Source organism: Sinocyclocheilus grahami, unplaced genomic scaffold (genome assembly GCF_001515645.1).
Source record: "Sinocyclocheilus grahami isolate Dianchi unplaced genomic scaffold, SAMN03320097.WGS_v1.1 scaffold26.1, whole genome shotgun sequence".
In the NCBI taxonomy this organism is placed as follows: Eukaryota; Metazoa; Chordata; class Actinopteri; order Cypriniformes; family Cyprinidae; genus Sinocyclocheilus; species Sinocyclocheilus grahami.
This window is the reverse complement of record NW_015505205.1, coordinates 2294137-2314497: the sequence shown is the minus strand read 5'-3', so window position 1 is coordinate 2314497 and position 20361 is coordinate 2294137. Positions and strand designations below refer to the sequence as shown.

Below are 20361 nucleotides of genomic sequence, written 5' to 3'. Positions count from 1 at the left end.
GATAGATAGATAGATAGATAGATAGATAGATAGATAGATAGATAGATAGAGTTTAAATACGCTTGTAGCTTCTAATCCAAAATATAATATAGAGCTGGTTTGGGTTTTGTTCATGACTTCAAAGTCTTTTAGCCTGAAGACGTTTTTGAAACCCCTATGGTGAAAATAAATGGGAAAAATACATTCAGAACAAAGGCAGCTGAAAAAGTGGGCACTCACTGTTGGGCTCTATTGGCTGAGGCAATTTCATGTTCTGAGGAAAAGCAGTGCTTTGTTTCATGTTGCATTGATATTTAACATTGTAACAGTCAGAGCCATGATTTATGAGTCCCGCAGAGTTGACCAGCAACTTCATCCTCTGCAGTGAGGATGCAAGAATTGATTAGGCTAAGTGTTGCGGTTGGAGAGGAAAGAGGATTTCTGGAGCTTAGAGGCAATTTAAGTGGTGATAAAACCAAACGTCTACATGATGGAACGATTATTTCATCCTAAAGAGTGCTGCTGAGGATCTCTGACACTTGTTCATTTGTTTGCTCGTCCGAATCCACGTCCTGAGCTTCTGCTGTAGTGCCATATCCCGATCCAGCATCTCTGGCTGTAGCTCCTCTCGATCCCGTGTCCTCCTCCTCCCAATGCGGGGCATCTCTGCAGGGTGACGTCTTGCTGCACGACTCCACAAAGATCCTGCGAACGTTGGGCTTAGACTCCCTGTAGGGCGGTCTGTACTCATCCAAACTGTAGGAGGTAGTGGGCGAGTGCGGTAGGGAGAGTGGCGTCTCCAGCGGCAGGTCGATATCGCTCTGTCTGGTGTAGATGCCTTCAGATAGCGAGGGAGTGTGACTCTCGCTCTGTACACGCAGCCAGCGGTGCGGCCCGCCAAAATAACTCCTCTGGGGATGGCTTTTGGACAGCAGCTTACGTTTCGTTGGTGGATCGGCCAGGAACTTGCAGCGGGATGGCTTGTCTGTGGTCTTCACAGAGTATGTAGACAGCGATAGGTCCTCCATGTCCTTAGTGCACGATTCGGTTTCCAGGATGGACTTGGAGCAAGCGCTGTATTTGAGATCATGCATCTGAAGAACATCAGGAGCGCTACCGCTGAGGACGTGCACGGCCTGATGGGAGAGATCCTGGGCTGAGGAGTAAACTAAGTCCAGGTCACGAGGGCTCAGAGCGTCACTGGAGTCGTAGTCACTGTCTGTGGGGAGAAAGACCTCCGAACAGCCCTCTTCATCTGAACCTGGTTGGGACTCTGCAAGAGATGGGGATGGAAATAATAGGTCCATTGGAATTAATAAGCATAATATTGCTTATCCATTTTAATAATAAAATAAACATTTTAAAAGGACAGTTCTGCCTCTAAAATCTGATTGGACGAACAATGTGCAAAATTACGTGTGGAAAAGCCGATGTACAGCACTGTTCAAAAGTTTGGGGTCGGTTAGAAAGTCTCGTGCTCCTCAATACTGCATTTATTTGATTAAAAATACAGTCAAAATAGTAATATTGTGAAATATTATTTCCATTTAAAATAACTGTTTTCTATTTCAATATATTTAAAAACGTAATTTATTCCTCTGAAGGCAAAGCTACATTTTCAGTGTCACAAACATTTCTTATTATTATCAGTGATGAAAATAGTTTAGCTAACTATTATTTAATATTTAATAGCTAATATGTTTTGTAGAAACAGTGATAAATTTTTCCCAAAAGTGCAGAACTTATTTGAAATAGCTTTGCTGCCACTTCACATCAGTTTAATGCATCCTTGTTAAATAAAAGTATTAATTTCTTAAAAAAATAAAATCAAATAAATAAATTGAAACTTAATGACCCAATCTTTTGAATGGTAGTGTATATTTATAATATAGATAAATGTACTGTGACATTGCACATACTAAGCATTATATAATGTAATAATATTTGTTAAATTTATTAAAAAGTTAATATAAAGTTATATCTATGTTTTATAGTGTGAAGGATTCACAAAAACAGTTTTCATTTATTCAGTATTTTAATGTGGCAGGTCGTTGAATACACATCCTCACACATAATGGAATAATTATAAATCTTGAGAAATGTGGAATATAAAAGAGAGAAAATAAAAGTAAAAACACCCAGCAGACAGGCAATATGCAATTTATTGCACACACTGAACCACATAAGTAATAATATTTAAGTGGGCTTAATAACATCTGTTTTTAATTCATGTTTTTAATTTACTTAATACTAGGGCTGTCAGTCGATTAAAATTTACAATCTAATTAATTACATGATGTTAAGATTTATTAATCTAATTAATCGCAAAATAAATTTGACTGTGAAAATATCCACAAAAGATTAATTAAAGCTAGTTTTGTGTAAAATGAGAAAGTATCAATTAGACATTACAAATTGTAGAGTTTTTTCAACATAAAATGTATTACACAAACATTTAGGCTACAACGGCCTAACATAAACTATTGAACATAAAAGAAGATCATTTGAGAAACATCTCAGTATTTATGTTCATACAACGAAAGTCATTGGTAACCAAAACAGCTTTGTTACCAACAGTCTTGAAAATACCTTCTTTTATGTTCCACAAAAGAAAGAATGTCATTCAGGTTTGAGTAAATGATGACAGAATTAAAAATATTTTTTGTGAACTATCCCTTTAATGTTATTATTATTTTAAATTAAATAATACTCTAAATAAGAAAATAAATCTGCCAGCAGGTGGCGGTAATTGTCTTCATTCGATTCGTTCAAACAGCTGATTCCTTCAGGAATTCAGTAAACGACTCTCTTTATGAATGGGTCTTTGAATCATTGATTCACATGATGCATTCAAAACGTGGATTCATTCAGCAACTAAACACCGCTGTGTTACTCGGAGATGCAACAGTTCTGCTGTGGCTTTAAAGGTAATATATTCTCTGCAAAATTGAACAAAAACATAATATTCTGTTTAAAATATAACACAATATCAACTTCTTATTTACTGAACTGTTGTATAAAATCACATTTAAACTTGTGATATTCAGGACAAAATCACTCATGTGATATTGCTCTCGCCGATATAAATATGAGACAAAAACTCATACAGGGCCATTTTTTGCCCCAATATCTTTAATTTTAGAGCATAACTGCATTTATGGAGTTGTTTTCCTGCATCATGTTTGTCAACAGTCAACTGTATGAAATGTAAGATGACGTACAAGTCTGGGGGCGGGGGCCAGTGCGTTAACAGCATTAAAATATTTTAATCGCGTTATTTTTTCATAGCTAATTAATTAAGTTAACGCGTTAAACTGACAGCCCTACTTAATACATTCAAAACAAATGTAAAGGCGTATTTGATCAGAACTGCATGGTTTTTATTTTTTAAGAATGCATTGAGACACTGGCCAGTCTGGGTATTATTAAATCATTAATATTTCATAACAATAAGTGTGCTGAATTATAATTAAGTCGATACACTGATTTATTTCCTGCAGAAACTTTCTTTTGTGCCGTCAACAAATCCCACATTCTCACTACTGCAAATATAATACATATTTGAATGTAACACAGACACGCAGCCAAGCACGACACATATTTTTATGCCTGGATGAAAGGCAGCTATTGAAAAACAGCATTTACCGATTGTGGGCTTTCGTCTCCTCATTTCTGGAGAGGGCGAGGGAGTGGGCACGTCGTCTGTGTTAGAGGACATGGAGTCATTCTTCTGGACAGGAGGCTCCACGCTGACATCTACTAGCCAGGTGATAGGCACCCAACCGAGAGGCTGTTTATAGCGGGCGTGCTGCAGGGCATTGGTGATCCAGCGGACGTCTCGCCACATCTCATCCAATTGCTTCAAACACACAAAGGAAAAAAACAAAGCGAGGTTGAGTGCGCTGTTATTTCATTGGAAATGCTGAAAATAAGGTTAGCTTGAAAACTAAAGGGTGCTATTTAAATGTTGATTCGATATAAATGCAAATCACAGCTTTCAGTGTGAGAAATGTGGTATTTCCCCCACACAAACCTCGCAAGCGTTTTCCCCACAAACATCACAAAGCTTTTCAAACCATTAAAGCGCATCACACAAAAGCTTCAAAAGGAGGCCACAGCAAACTTGCTGTGAAGTCTGAAGGGGCATGACCGTGACTAATATCATAATTTATTTTGTGTCATCATCCTCTGTTCACCAATCACAGCACGTCAGAGCTGAATTGTACATATTGCTCCTGTTTAGTGTGCAGAAGCGAAATGAGAGGTAAAATGTGTTTTCAATCAGAGCTGTTAACCTGCAGTGAATCTTCACAACTACCACTTTCATATTTTCCATCCTTGGGACGTACTATAGCAATTGTATTTACAAGGAGCTTATTTCAAATTGGAAGGAAAAAGGCTGTACAAAAATGAAGCAGGGTAGACGAAAAAAAAAAACTGCAATCTGAGCTCTTTCTAGCAAATGCCATGTGAGATCCAGCTTATGGGAATGAGCCTTGACACCACAGGATGACTCCTTTAGGACGTACTATAGCAATTGTATTTACAAGGAGCTTATTTCAAATTGGAAGGAAAAAGGCTGTACAAAAATGAAGCAGGGTAGACGAAAAAAAAAAAACTGCAATCTGAGCTCTTTCTAGCAAATGCCATGTGAGATCCAGCTTATGGGAATGAGCTTTGACACCACAGGATGACTCCTTTGGAAAATATGCTGGGCTTCTAATGACAAAGAGGGGACTCCAGTATGACAAGGGCAATAATATGAGTTTCTTTAAGTTGCGAAATAGACTACTTCAACTAATAAATGTTTGGCTGATGCTGCTGGCTGGGAAATATTACAACAAATTAGGGGAAAATAAGAATAAATAGTCAGGGTGGCTTATATCATACCCAGTGCTCCAATATAGCAGCTCTAAACCCAAAAATGAATCACAGGTCTGTTCTGATAGGGCCATGGACAGCAGGGAAAAATCATGTTAAATGGAAATAATAAAAATTTAACTGACCATATAATTGAGCATTTTTAGGATAGCAAAATGAATATGCCTGACCATTATTAAAGGGATGAGAAAATGTTTTCCCTTTCATGTGCGTCAAAGGCTGTGCAGTCAAACTCAACAGTATTTTGACGCAAAATATTTGGCGAAAAAATTTTTTTTTTTTAAATACTAGAGAGATCCAACATGGACAGGCTGCTTGTCAGCCATTCCAATAGGGCCGTGGACTGCATGGATGGGGATAATAAAATGCAACTGACCATATAATCATGCATATTTAGGAGAGCAAAATGAATAGGCCTGACCGTTAACAGAGATGAGAAAAGGCTTCTCGTTTTTATATGCATCAAAGGCAGTGAAATCAAACTTAACAGTATTTTGATGCATAATAAAAAAAATAATTTAATATTAGACCAATGCAACACAGAGAGAGACAGGCTGCTTTATCCTGAAGCTATTAAAAACAACAACAAAGTAGAAGAATACATGACTCGTATTACAATAAATAAAGGTTCAGTTCCAAGGAGAATAATAATTGGTTTGCGTCAAGTATAATTTGTTTTGTGTAGTGAGTTATCGGCTGTCAACGAAAACATTAAAATTCAAGAGATATTTCGAAACTAACAGTGAATGTTCCTTCTCAGCCTGTCATGTTAACAATTTTAGTGTTAGATTTAAGGACATTTTTGTTCATGTTTGTATCATACACAACTTTGGTATCCTCTTGGTTCACCACTTTATGCCCATAGTAAAATCTGGGCCCTGAACTAACTCTATAGCAGTTGAGTAATATCAGATTAACTAGTAGTTTATTTCACTCACATTATATAGCAGCAAACTTGTAAATCTGCCAACTTAAAGCCAAAAAGTTGCATTTGAGTGTCATGGAATCTCCGTCTCAATGACACATCTCGCCACATGCATCTAAAACACGCATATTTTGCAGTCTGCCGTTAGCTCTTTGAGAGGACCTCACAGCGATATAAACCTGCCCACTCGCACGAGAGCAGAGCGCAAAGCACTTTCCACCACCATGCCACTCTGACAGACGTGGCTCTTTCTGGTTCGCCACCTCCTGGAACATTAAGGTTTTCACGCTAATTGATGCCACATTGCTCAGCCCCACACACACATTCATGCAGTCACACTCATTGATCGGTATTATTTTTTCCCCTCGTCGCTCTTAGGCGCTGTGTAATCTGTGGTCAGTGTGCTGCTTTTTTCCAGTGCCTCTTGGACCTGACATCACACAAACACTCTTGTGGTTTTGTGGTCAATCTCAATTAATCGTCCAGACCGGGGTGGCGGAGAGGGATTATTTCAGACTGGCACACTTAACACACGCCTGTCTTTCAAGTCGAATTGTGAGAGAGTCTGCTGAGCTGTTATTGAAATTTCGACACAAGAAAAACAACTTGTTTTACAGTTTATAAGTCTAGTAGTTATGCTTTATGACATCAATAAACTATCCTAATTGGATTATTAGTTTAAATTGTTTTTGTAGTTTGATGTTTCCAACACTCCCAAGCGGCTGGGAATAAACATGTGATCCTCAGGATTGAAACATGAATGACGTATTGCTAAAAGTTGTAATTGAAACAACACGAATGTGGCTAATAAAAGGGAATGAAGCAGTAAAGCATAATTTCAGATAGTGTATAAAATACAAAATAGCAATAAAACACCACCATTGCATTATCCTAAACACCTGTTTGTTGCGCATACTATTACACATACTGCATGTTTTGACCTATGAAGTCATTGCATTGACATTGCATTAACAAGACTGAAATGACCACATGCAATACCAATCAAAAGTTGGGGATCAGTCAATTCCTGAAAAATTATTTATCAGTTTCCACAAAAAAAATATTAAGCAGCACAATTATTTTCAAATTTGATAATAATAAGAAATTTTATTTGAGCACCAAATCAGTATATTAGAATCATTTCTGAATAATTTCTAATCATGTGACACTTAAGACTGTATTAATGGCTGCTGAAAATTTTGCTTTGCCATCACAGGAATAAATTAAATTTTAAAACATATTCAAATGGAAACTAGATATTTTAAATTGTAAAAATATTATTGTTTTTATTGCATTTTTTTGACCAAATAAATGCTGCCTTAGTGAACATAAGAGACTTATTTCAAAAACATTAATAACAGTAGTTTACTTCTCCTTTTTTCAAGGTTATTAGTCAATAGTTTTTCAGTGACTGCTGAAAATGCGAAAGCTTATTATTTAGTGTAAATTCCCTGTTGTAGATCAAAAACACCACCGAAAACACTGTTAAGCTTGGCTAAGGACGAAGATGCAAAATGCCTGCAGTGCAACAAATTACTTAAATTGGGAGGAAATGGATTTGTTGTGATGGATGTGCAAAGTGGGCTCACACTGAGTGCACCAATCACAATGGAGATTCATTTGCAAATGATTCCTGAACTAACATAGTTCCAAGACGTACAACAAGTTGTGCTAAACACAAAATAACACAGATCTTATAAAACATCTATTTAAGAGTGAGATTTAAGTGAAGAAATTAGAAGAAAATGCTACATGTTCAAATCATGTATTTAGCTTGAACAATCACCCAAAAAGATATTGCTACAGAAAGAGTTTGCATATGGTGACAAATTATTTTTTTGTATTATATTTATGAGTCCAAGCCTTTATTAAGTACTTGGTATTTTTTGTAAAAAAGAAACCATAAAATAAGCTAAAAAATGGCATTGCTCCATCAATACATTCCATATAGAGCTGAAATAAATTATGTAAAAATATAATTTTTAAAGGGGTGGTTGATTGCGATTTCACTTTTTTAACATTAGTTAGTGTGTAATGTTGCTGTTTGAGCATAAACAATATCTGCAAAGTTACGAAGCTGAAAGTTCAATGCAAACGGAGATATCAGGCTTTTAAAATTCTGGCAGTTTAATGCCTACAAAAATGGCTGGTAGGGACTACAAGTTACTTCCCGGGTTTGTGACGTAACAATCCCAGATAAACCCCGCCCACGGGAAAAGGCAGCAAAGGGGGCGAGGCCATGCTGCGCTGCTTTAGAGAAGAGGAAGAGAAAACTAGAGGTGCACGTAAAAATCTATTCATATATGAATCACGATTCTGTCTTCTAACAATAACGGATTCACAAGTTTCAAAATCAATGTTTTAAAGAAGCAGTACTTAATACTGTTCCTCACATTCCCCTGCTCTGCATCTCTCTCTCTCTCTCTCTCTCTCGCTCTCTCTCATTCAGCTCAGCTCCAACAATGAACTGTTTCAATTATACACTTATTTTCACATAGCTATGAGAAGCGTTATACATGGACGCCAAGACGACAGATTCTGAGGGAGGGGCTTCATAAAAGCAGGAAATTATCAGCGCGTTTCTCAGAGAAGGGATAGAGCAGTGTGGAATAAAGGTAAATTATGTGAAAAAGAATGCGGGTTTTTTTAACTAAGCATTAACACATGTTAGACTGCACCCCATAAACACAATCAAACATAGAAAAAAAAACAGTAACCAGTGAGTCCAGGCCTTTATACAGTACTCAACAGTAAAAAAAAATTTGTGCACCATCAATATTCAATAAAATACTGTACTACATTATGTGAAATTACATTATGTGAAATTTAATTTATACAGAGAAATCTTTTTTGTTTATCGTATAATTTGGAGTAAGGGAGAGGAAAAAAATTACAAATCACATTACCCTTCACAGAACATACCTGAATGTAGTCCAATATGTGCTGGTGTCTCTGTTTGGCTGTGGACACCTCTGAGTCAGTAATGGCCTCTCTAAAAGCCTGCTGGGTAATTAGAGCGTCCAGGTCCAGCACTGAGGACAGCCGGCAGTAAAGACTGATAAATTTCTCCTTATATGAGCAGAAGTGAACTGCACATGGGAGACAAAAAATATATAATACCACACTTAGTAATGGACACTGTCATGTAAGGGCAACTCTAGACAGATATTATTGCATTTTTCAAATTGACTTCACTGGGTGGTGTGCGCGTGAAATTGAGACCCAAGGAAGGTTATCATTAATGTCCGAAAAAACACTGACGAATCTTTTTAAAAGATGTTTTTGTAATGGAAATCTGTGGGTGGTTTACAAGTGTATGGTGTTTGGGTTGAAACTACCTCACAGTATAACGTTTAAAAAGTTGTTTGAAACTCTCCCCACAACAGCAGCTGAATAAGCTACTAAGTGTTCTAACTGGCACCACTGCTAAGCATACAAGCACACTGAAAACAAACCCTGCTATTTGAAAGAAAATGATCTGCCGTTCTTTAAAACACATTTTATTGAATTATAATATTGATGACTTGTTTAACCTTTCCTTATTTTACACAGTCTGGGCTCAGCAAGGGGGGGTGGGTGGCTGTTTGGCTAGCCGTGGTGCGCACAGCCACCCCGCTGGTGTCTGCATGTGTGTGTGTCTGCTTGATTTACTAGAGGTCCTAAGGGAGTGTGACTGGGGGCAGAGGGGGGAGGAATCGGTGGATTTTTATAAGGCCAACTGAGCTAATATTGTAGGGGTTGAAACAGAAGCCAGTGTACCTAGCTCAAACATTTGAAGAGGGAGGTTGAGGAACCCCGAGTGTGGTGTGTAGGGGTTGGTCTGTCCCGGGGCAGAGCAAACGTCGTCTGAGGCGGGCAGCAGCAGAAGAAAGGACACATTGTGACCCAGCTCCAACACCTCGTGTGTGTAGAGACGGAAGTGCTTGGCCTGTGCACGACACACAGAGACACACACACACTTTAACCCACAGGGGTCAAAGGGTAACAATGTTATGCCGTAACTAAGTAGCGAGCAAAAATTCCTAAAACTCAGTAGTACAGACAAAAAGTTACTCTTACAAAACTATGGTAACCACAATTTATCTGTATTATCTATAGTATAGTATAGCACAATCTATTCATAGTATGTCTATCTATCTATCTATCCATCTGTCCTTCCATCCATCCGTTTATCTATCATCCATTCATTTGTCCCCTCCATCTAACCATTCATTCATTCATCCCCTCTATCTATCCATCTGTCTTTGTCTAACATCTGCTTATCCATCTATTCTTCATCCGTTTATTCATCTATCCATCCATTTATCCATCCATACTTCCATTTATCAATCCATCCATCCATCCTCTCTATCCATACATCTTTGCCTATCCATCTGCCTATCCATCCATCCATCCATTCGTTTATCTATCCATCCATTAATCTGTCCCCTCTATCTAACCATCCATTCATCCATCCATCCATCCATCCCCTCTAACAATCTAAAAGTGTTTGCCTATCATCTGCCTATCCATCTATCCATTCATCCATCCATCCGTCCGTCCGCCCATCCCCTCTATCCATATTTCTTTGTCTATCCATCTGCCTATCCATCCATCCATCCATTCGTTTATCTATCCATCCATTAATCTGTCCCCTCTATCTAACCATCCATTCATCCATCCATCCATCCATCCCCTCTAACAAAAAACGAGATCATCCATAACGTCTGCCTATCCATCTATCCATTCATCCATCCATCCGTCCGTCCGCCCATCCCCTCTATCCATATTTCTTTGTCTATCCATCTGCCTACCCATCCATCCATCCATCCATCCGTTTATCTATCCATCCATTAATCTGTCCCCTCTGTCTAACCATCCATTCATCCATCCATCCCCTCTAACAATCTAAAAGTGTTTGCCTATCCATCCATCCATCCATCCGTCCGTCCATCCATCCCCTCTATCCATATTTCTTTGTCAATCCATTTGCCTATCCATCCATCCGTCCGTCCATCCATCTCAAAGTATTCCCACTTTTAACACTACTAGTTTTATATAAGCTTTAAACTTAAATCGCTCTTTTCAAACAACTTAAGTACGCAAACTGAGTAACACCTAAATAACTTGAGCTATTTTAACCATTTTAAAAATAACAAATATTGATAAACTTTAATTTCTGATGATTGTGGTGCTTTTCACCAAGTTACCACAGACTTGTCCTGTAGACTACAGTACCTGGTGGAGAGGTAGATTGATCTGGTGCAGCAGACCCTTAATGGCCGTCTGGAGCTCAGAGAAGAGGAGGCAGTCTGTAGCCTGATCTGCTGTTTCCACCTCCACAGGGCCAGACAGTGACTGCAGCCATTCCCACTCATCCCTGGGTGGGAAGAGACAGCGTTTAGTCAACATACACACAGCTCTATATTACTCTTTCCAGAAGAGCCCTCGACAGAGTGGTTTCAAAAGGCTAGTGGGATGGCATGTCAGGTCTGATTTTGAGAGTAAGGTTTGGTGTGATGCTTGTGACCGACCACTCAACAACTTTTCTTTTAATATGAACATGCTACACTAAGAAAAGTACTAGTTTAATGTCCAAAAATGCTAAAACGGACACCTAGGAAAATGACAACCCTTGGGCATTTGCAAATTATTGCAGAGAGAGTTTAAAAATAACTGAATTAGGTTTTACATTATTATCTGCGTGAAAATATCCATAAATCATGTTAGCAAATTATAGAGAAAACCAGATTTTTACAGTGAGGTAAAATTATTTAAAATTAATTTAACTTTATATAGATTTCATAAAAACTGAGAGGATGAAAAGCATCAGCTCACGGTACGCGGTTAAGATGACGGAGCAAAATATAAAGTATTTTTGTCTTAGTCTCAAGGACACCCTCAATGCTAGCGTCTAGGGGGCAAATTATAGAGAAAATGCTCCAGAGGTTTTCCTCGAGCCGTGAGTGGGCATCATCCTGTGTGAACCTCCCACAGTCCGGCCCCGTAGTAAATTTAGTTTTACTACCACACAGAGCTGCAGGATAATACTCTCCCTGTCTCTTCTTTTAATATGAACATGCTTCACTAAGAAAAGTACTAGTTTAATGTCCAAAAATGCTAAAACGGACACCTAGGAAAATGACAACCCTTGGGCATTTGTAAATTATTGCAGAGAGAGTTTAAAAATAACTGAATTAGGTTTTACATTATTATCTGCGTGAAAATATCCATAAATCATGTTAGCAAATTATAGAGAAAACCAGATTTTTACAGTGAGGTAAAATTATTTAAAATTAATTTAACTTTCTATAGATTTCATAAAAACTGAGAGGATGAAAAGCATCAGCTCACGGTACGCGGTTAAGATGACGGAGCAAAATATAAAGTATTTTTGTCTTAGTCTCAAGGACACCCTCAATGCTAGCGTCTAGGGGGCAAATTATAGAGAAAAAGGAGAATTTCTTTGCTCCAGAGGTTTTCCTCGAGCCGTGAGTGGGCATCATCCTGTGTGAACCTCCCACAGTCCGGCCCCGTAGTAAATTTAGAGCTGCAGGATAATACTCTCCCTGTCTCTAGCTACCTACCAAGGGGCCAGGCTCTGTCTCAGCCACCGGACGTCTTCCCACATACAGGACAGCTGCAAAATAAACACACACTCACACTTGTGAAGTTGGAGGAAGCTATTTACCTAATTCCTCAACATCATTCAAAGTCTGTGCATGAATGCCAGAGTGCTTTATCTTCAGTGAGGCGACATCCCTGCTATAAGGTGCTTTAGATGGAAAAGTGCATCCTTCTTTGAGACGAAACCATCTGGGCCTGACTGTTTAACCTTCAAACTATTTTAAACTTGGAGACAAGGTTTATCAAGCCAACATTAAAATTTGCCTTGACGAACTTTCATTTTTTAGTTGCATATTAGGAGACAAGTTGTAAAATAAACATTTGGATTCGGACATGAGCGCTTAAAATGCTGCAAGGCTCGTTCTGTGAGTATAACTTTACCTCCAATCTCACCATAAAATCTAGAAGTATTTGGCCATCAAACAAAGAGCTATATTCTGCTAAGACTCTCTCTGCTTCTTGCATCACACCACTCTAGCCTTGTAATGATGGGCTAATTACAAACGAGCGGCCTAACGTCAAAAGTGTGGTGACTGTTCACTTTGACAGAATATATTTAGGACGCTATGCTGACCGCAGGCTGCATTTTGAAGAAACCAACAAAAATATTGACACTTGTCAAAGAGATGTGTAACGAAAACATAGAAAATGTATGTTTCAGTTCAGCGTTAACAAAACACGTTACTTTAGTGCAGTATCTCCGTGCTGACCTCTCCGCTGCTTAATGTCGCGGTTGACTGTATGTTTTTGCATACCTTGGTGAACCACAGAAAGTCCTGCATGAGGGAGCTGCTGTATGAGTCGTCCACCTCCACTATGGGGATCTGATCCTCATTAGTCACTAGCAGACTGTCCTTATGGTAAAATACTGATGCTATATAAACTCCCCTGAAGAAAAAAAAACAGCCAAGAGAACCTATTCAGAACCAGGTGAATTCAGCTATAATGTCAATTCTATAATGCTAGGCACTTTCCAAGAATAGAGTACAAAATAGGCTCTGAGATTCCTAAAAAGGGCTCTTTGTTTCTATTTCAGCAAATATTTAGTGATATGTGTTTCTTAAAGTTTAGATAAAAAAGAAAATATTACATTTATATTTTACATACCGTATATTCATTAGCAGAGATACCAAAGCAACTTAAAAATGAGCAGTACAACAAAGCAGTATTATAGTACATTGTAATAATTATACCAGTTTTATTTTCTAATCATTAGAAAAGTTTATAAAAACGTTTACCGTTTTTGCAACTCTTGCCATTAAATGTTGTTTAAAACCATAGACAATTTTTTTACTGATAATTTAGTATCACAATTAATTATAAATAAATGATAATTATAAAAAAAGGCATTATAAAGGCAAAATATACTGTTATTTATGGCCAGATTTACTAAACAGGGCAAATTAGCATTACAGCGTAACTCCATAAAAGCACAGATGGGAGTGGAAAATTCTGCGAGTGATTTACTGACAAGGCGCACATTAAAGAACACAGAAGCAACATCTTATTTCCATAATGACCAGCGCAATCTACCAAGAGCAGCACAAATTACCGCCTGCTTTAGGACATGCTTTTTTTGGCGTTAAATAATGGCGCAAATACCAATAATTTCATGAACGCAAACATTAGTAAATCACGTTGCGCGATTAATTTTAATACTCTCCTCCCGTAAATTTTGCGTCTGAAAGGGAAACTCCTACAAATGCATATTCAATAAGGTCAGGCCCAAAAATAACTGTGAGCACTAATTCATCACTGCGCGTCTTTAGTAAATCCTGACAGTACTATTTTAACGCCAAAAGATGGTTTGCGATGGCCCAAGCTGTTAGTAAATCTGGCCCTTAATCATTAATTCAAAACATTCTTTATTTATCAGACATTGTTGTTTGATTTTGATTGCTGTATTCAGTTGAAAAGGTCAAAAAGACCTGAGGTGGAAAAGGCCAAATTACCATTTTAAGGCTGAGGATAGAAACATTTCATGTGGTCAAAACTACTTTCATGCACATGTCTAAAAGTGTAACAATACAATAATAACCATTTATGCTTCTAATGCTGTAATAAAACTAATGTGACACCAATATGTAATCTATCTGTCGGAAGTGCCACCTATTTTTTGTAATATGCTCATACCACCTTTTGAGACTCTTGACAAATTTAGTAGAGGAATGAAAAAGGTGTTTCAGGCTCCGGGACATTGACTGTTTACGACTTGGATTCTGCAACTTTGATGTGTCTGGAAAAAAAAGAGGCAAGAAATGGAGTCAAGATGAACAAAGAGGTGAAAACAATAAAATATATAAACTAGTGTGGGAGACTGAAGATAGTGTGAGAGACCTACAATGGAAAAACAGTGTGAAAAATCTAGTCAGTTCTTGGATTCATTCTGGCTTCCTTAAGACTGACTAGTTGTTTAGAAAACCCAATCATTAACTTGAGTATGAACTATGTAGTTTTAATCATCCTCTGGAGATTAACGTTTCAGGATTACTTGAAACACTCTTGTCATCAAAACACAAAAATGTCATTGTAAAGAGCAAAACAGAACAAACAACATGCTGAATGAAGGAATAAACATAGGGGAACTTTGAAGACAGACAGGGTGAAAGAGCCTCAGGGGTGTAAGAGAGGGTTCGGGGGAGTCAGGCCACCGACAAACCGGTTATCTGGAACATTTCAGCTGCGTATCTCCCACTTCAAGCGCAGCCATATCAGTCCACATTTCAGCGATGCCAATCTTCAGACGTCCCAGTTTTCATGAAATTAAGCATCACGTAATTGCCCCCCATGTAAACAGCAGGGCAGACGAAACAATCCATTTGGCTGAGAAGCTGTTTACAATGTGAAAGTGGCCGTCAGAGTGAGCGAGTCACCGTGAGAGCAATCACGCTAACCCTAGTCTCCGTGTCTCCACCGGAGGGACTTGAAAGGGAGGTTTTCCGTTTGAAAATCACTATCAAACCCCTCAAGGAATAATGTGTCTTAAAAGTCCCTTAAGAAGATTAACCCTTGGCCCCTTTGACCCTACAGTGACGACTGTTAACAGTACGTGATTAAATGCGCACACTGATTGTTTCCTGCTTGGTTAGATATCGACATAACGTAACCTCAAAACCACAACACAGAATCTTACTGGAATCTCAAGACAATTAGGTCCCTACTGAAAAAAAGTCAAGTTTGATTACATACACTGGAATATCACAACCAGAGTTTAAGGTTAGGATGTCAACCGCAATTTTTGTATCCCAACAAGTAGGAGTGAGAACATAATTATCCACTTTGGAAACATATTAAATCCGTTTTAACATTTTTTATGTGAAGTTCAGCGGTAGTTCCCAGTCTGCACAAATAGAGCCATTGCACGTGTTGATAAGCTGAGTGCAGATTTTGTATTTATTTCTCCCTCAGAAGGTTAACTGGCTTTGACAAGCAGATTATAAGACATGAGTGCATTGGCCTCCTGTGCCGCCAAACTGTCACACTAAATAAATAAAGAAATGCCTTTTCATTTGTGAAAGCAAAAGGAAAAAACGGATCGCCTTTGATTAATGACTTGGCAATCCATCTGTCTACCGCATAGTGAGTGCAACCATGAAATGAGGTGAGTGAGTGAGCACTGGTAGCATTCTTTATTATCTAACTAATTTAGCGGGGGTCAACGGACCTTTTTCAACATACGAGAGCGAGCGAGATCATCCATAACGATCGTGGCCAGATTTTCCAGGCCTTCGCTGACAGAAAGCGCTTACACAGCCACGGCGGAGAGCACGGAGGTGTGCGTGTGAGCGATCGCGTTGTGTGTGTGGGTGTTGCTGTGTCTCCTCCTGGAACACTGGGAGCTGTGTGCGCAACGCACACACACACTCCTCTGCTTGAGAGCAACCTCTCAGCTCCACATATACACATCATAAATTAAGATAACCTCTGCTTAAACGAGCTGCATTTTTTTCAGAGCGGTTTTTATAGTGGTGTCATTGTACCGATGCTGATTAATTTAGCAGATTTATTTTCGAACACCGTCACTCCAAAAATAACTTGGGTAAATACTTTGCCTCTGCCAACATGTGTGCTTATGGGGACATATAATGCACACATATTGCTAAGTATTTTTTTTATCTTGTTTTCCAGTAAAAATCTCTAGTTGTCCTTAAAACTAGATTAATTTCTTAAGAAATGTATTCTTGTTTGCTCATTCTCTTATTTTTTGCATTTAATTTTGCACTCATACCCCAGAATTCTAACTTGCATTTAAAACTTGACATTGTACACCGCGAATATAATTGACCAAATAATTGTTGTTGTTCCTACTTCCTACTAATAAGATGCTTTGGATAAAAGTGTCTGTCAAATAAACAATGAATAAATTTAAATGTAGAAGCAAAATTTAATAAGACATAAAACTTGTTTTCAGAGATGATATATACCGTGTGTGTGTGTGTGTGTGTGTGTACTTGTTTATGCTACATTGTGGGGACCAAATGTCCCCATAAGGATAGTAAAACCTGAAATTTTGAAACCTGAAACCTGGCCTGCGGTCCCCACAAGGGAAAAAAATATAAAAAATAGTAAATGATGTTTATCTGAAAGTGTAACAATGCAAACAGGTTTTCTGTAAGGAGTAGGTTTAGGGGTAGGGGATAGAAAATATTGTTTGGTCAGTATAAAATAAACAGAAGTCTATGAAAAGTCCCCACAATTCACAGAAACAAACGTGTGTGTGTGTGTGTACTTGTTTATGCTACATTGTGGGGACCAAATGGCCCCATAAGGATAGTAAAACCTGAAATTTTGAAACCTGAAACCTGGCCTGCGGTCCCCACAAGGGAAAAAAATATAAAAAATAGTAAATGATGTTTATCTGAAAGTGTAACAATGCAAACAGGTTTTCTGTAAGTAGTAGGGTTAGGGTTAGGGTTGGGGTAGGGGATAGAAAATATTGTTTGGTCAGTATAAAATAAACAGAAGTCTATGAAAAGTCCCCACAATTCACAGAAACAAACGTGTGTGTGTGTGTGTGTGTGTGTGTGTGTGTGTGTGCGTGTGTGTATGTGTGTGTATATTAATTATTGCAAAGATATTATTTAAACTGAGCTGGATGTTGACATCACTGAATTCAATGATGAACGGTCTTTAACTTAAAAATGAGTGTTTACTATTGTCATTTTGCATTATTGACACTATTTTCCTAAATTAATGCTGTTCAGTTGCTTTGTCACAATCTGTATTGTTAAAAGCGCTATATAAATAAAGGTGACTTGACTTGACTTATATATATATATATCAGATTTGTCGTTAAAATAAGAAATAAAATTAAAAATACATAAAATACAAACATTTGACAGTATGTATGGTAAGAAAAAACGTCTCGGGTTACTTATGTAACCATGGTTCCCTGAGGGGAACGAGACACTGCGTCCTCTAGGGGTCGCTATGGGGAACGCCTCGTCGTGACTATTTAAATGTTTTGTTAATAAATTTATGTGGTAAGATGTTTTACTGAAAAGCAAAACAAAAATGAAGAAAATGTTTTTTTGCAATGCACATACCCACATTCTCTCTAAATGAAAACAGACAAAGACAGATGTGTTATTTTTGCATAGTTTCTACTGTTTTTCGGCTTTCCACATCAATAAAAACTCTCATACAGTGTTTTTCTCGTAGAATCAATTCAATAAATGCATTTGTGACACTGGCAGCCATTGTTCTGACATCATTAGTGTTGACTTCTAAACAGATGAGTGATACCGTTTTTTTGCTCACCTCCCTCCTGCGTGTGGCTGGCTGCATAGCTGGCTAATGAAGTTGCTGTTTGTGAGCAGCGCAGTACTGTCAGCACCAGGAACAGCGTTCTTCTATACCTCGGCAGCCAGCCTCTGGGTTAGAGAGTGGGCTTGAGGCCAAAGCAGACTGTCTACGCTTCACGCTACGTCCAGCCTGCCTCGTTTTAAAGGTGTCTGTGCTCGAGCCCTGTGATTTACAGTGCTCCACTATACGGACGACATGTTTGACACATAGATGTTAAAATTTAAAATGGATAAATGTATTAAAACTTTATTTATTTACATGTCCTCCTCCCCTTACTCGCATGAAGAGCGTAGGAGGGCAGGCAGCAGGAATGCTGAGAGAGTGTATTCATACTGCTCTGGATGGCCATACTTGAGTCAAAACACTTTGCCCATGCTTCATTTCGTCACTTTAATACAAAATTAATCTACTGGAAGAAGTGCAGACTTAGAAGATGAGAGGATTACAGGAGGGAGGGATTTCTTGTGAGTGGGCAGATGGGTGGAAGTGAGAGAGAAATGGGCAGGGAGAAAGAGATGATGAGAGTGAGAGCATTATGAGAGACAGACGAGGGAAAGACCAAACACAATAAAGAAAGCAAATAAAAGAGCACCAGCTGAGCAAAAAAATTAGATGATGAGGATGAAGTCATCTGGTGAATTTCACAACAGAACTTCCTGCTCTGATTCAGCTCTGATCTACCTACTTTTAGATAGATATATGCATATTTTAAAAATCAAGCAATCAGTGCAAACTCTGTCTAACTCTCTTTCTCTCTCTCTCTCTCTCTCTCTATATATATATATAATCACACAGTGCATTCAGAAAGTATTCAGACCCCCTTCACTTTGATCAATTTTGTTATGTTGCAGCCTGGTACTACAATTGTTTAAATTAATATTTTTCTCATTAATCTACACTCCGTACCTCATAATGACAAAGCGAAAACCAAGCGAAAACCAGAACCATGAGGTCAAAGGAACTGCCTGCAGAGCTCAGAGACAGGATTGTATCGAGGCACAGATCTGGGGAAGGCTACAAAAAAATTGCTGCACTGAAGGTTCCAAAGAGCACAGTGGCTTCCATAATTCTCAAATGGAAGAAGTTTGGCACAACCAGGACTCTTCCAAGAGCTGGTCGCTGAGCCAAACTGAGCAAATGATGGAGAAGGGACTTTTCTAGGCTGGTGACCAAGAACCTGATGGTCACTCTAGTTGAGCTCCATGATCATATATGCAGATGGGAGAAACCTACAAAAGGACAAACATCACTGTAACACCGATCTGGGCTTTATGGTGGTATATAACTCAATCCTCTTCTCAGTGAAGACACATGAAAACACACTTGGAATTTGCAAAACAGCACCTAAAGGACCCCCAGACTCTGAGAAATAAGATTATCTGGTCTGATGAACCTCAATTCTAAGCATCATGTTTGAAGGAAACCAGCTCTGTTCATCACCTGCAGAGTACCATCCCAAAAGTAAAGTGTGCTGGTAGCAGCCTCATGCTGTGGGGGAGTTTTTCAGCAGCAGGGACTGGGAGACTGGTCAGGGTTGAGGGAAAGATTAATGGAGCAAAGTACATAGATATTCTCAATGAAAACCTGTTCCACAGCGCTCAGGACCTCAGACTGAGCCGAAGGTTCACCTTCCAACATGACAATGACCCTAAGCACACAGCCAAGGCAACACAGGAGTGTCCTCTGTGAATGTCCTAGAGTGGCCCAGCCAGAGCCCTGACTTGAACCCTATCGAACATCTCTGGAGAGACCTGAAAATGGCTGTCCACCGACAGTCCCCATCCAACCTGACCGAGCTTGAGAGGATTTGCAAAGAAGAATGGCAGAAAATACCCCAATCCAGGTGTGCAAAGCTTGTTGCGTCATACCCAAAAAGACTTGAGGCTGTAATTGCTGCCAAAGGTGCTTCAACTAAGTACTGAGTAAAGGGTCTGAATGCTTATGTAAATGTGATATTTCAGTTTTTTTCTTTTTAATAAATTTACAGACATTTATAAAATTCTGTTTTCATTTTGTCATTATGAGATACGGAGTGTAGATTAATGAGAAAAAAATGAATTTAAACAATTGTAGTATCAGGCTGCAACATAACACAATTGAAAAAAGTGAAGGGGGTCTGAATACTTTCTGAATGCACTGTATGTATGTATGTATGTGTGTGTATA

At 38.5% G+C, this 20361-nt stretch overlaps 1 protein-coding gene across 1 annotated transcript in view; it reads right to left on the bottom strand.

The window, feature by feature from the left end:
- Positions 1-10: 10 nt before the first annotated feature.
- LOC107566773 (ankyrin repeat and fibronectin type-III domain-containing protein 1-like) overlaps positions 11-20361 on the bottom strand; it is a 42420-nt gene continuing 22069 nt past the window's right edge. The window contains exons 8-15 of the mRNA XM_016252310.1: positions 14528-14627; positions 13147-13279; positions 12352-12404; positions 11003-11144; positions 9545-9713; positions 8708-8874; positions 3625-3838; positions 11-1252 (exon numbers count right to left, since the gene is read on the bottom strand). Of these exons, the coding sequence (XP_016107796.1) occupies positions 489-1252; positions 3625-3838; positions 8708-8874; positions 9545-9713; positions 11003-11144; positions 12352-12404; positions 13147-13279; positions 14528-14627 (1742 nt within the window). The 3' untranslated portion in view covers positions 11-488. The remainder of the gene's footprint in view (positions 1253-3624; positions 3839-8707; positions 8875-9544; positions 9714-11002; positions 11145-12351; positions 12405-13146; positions 13280-14527; positions 14628-20361) is intronic.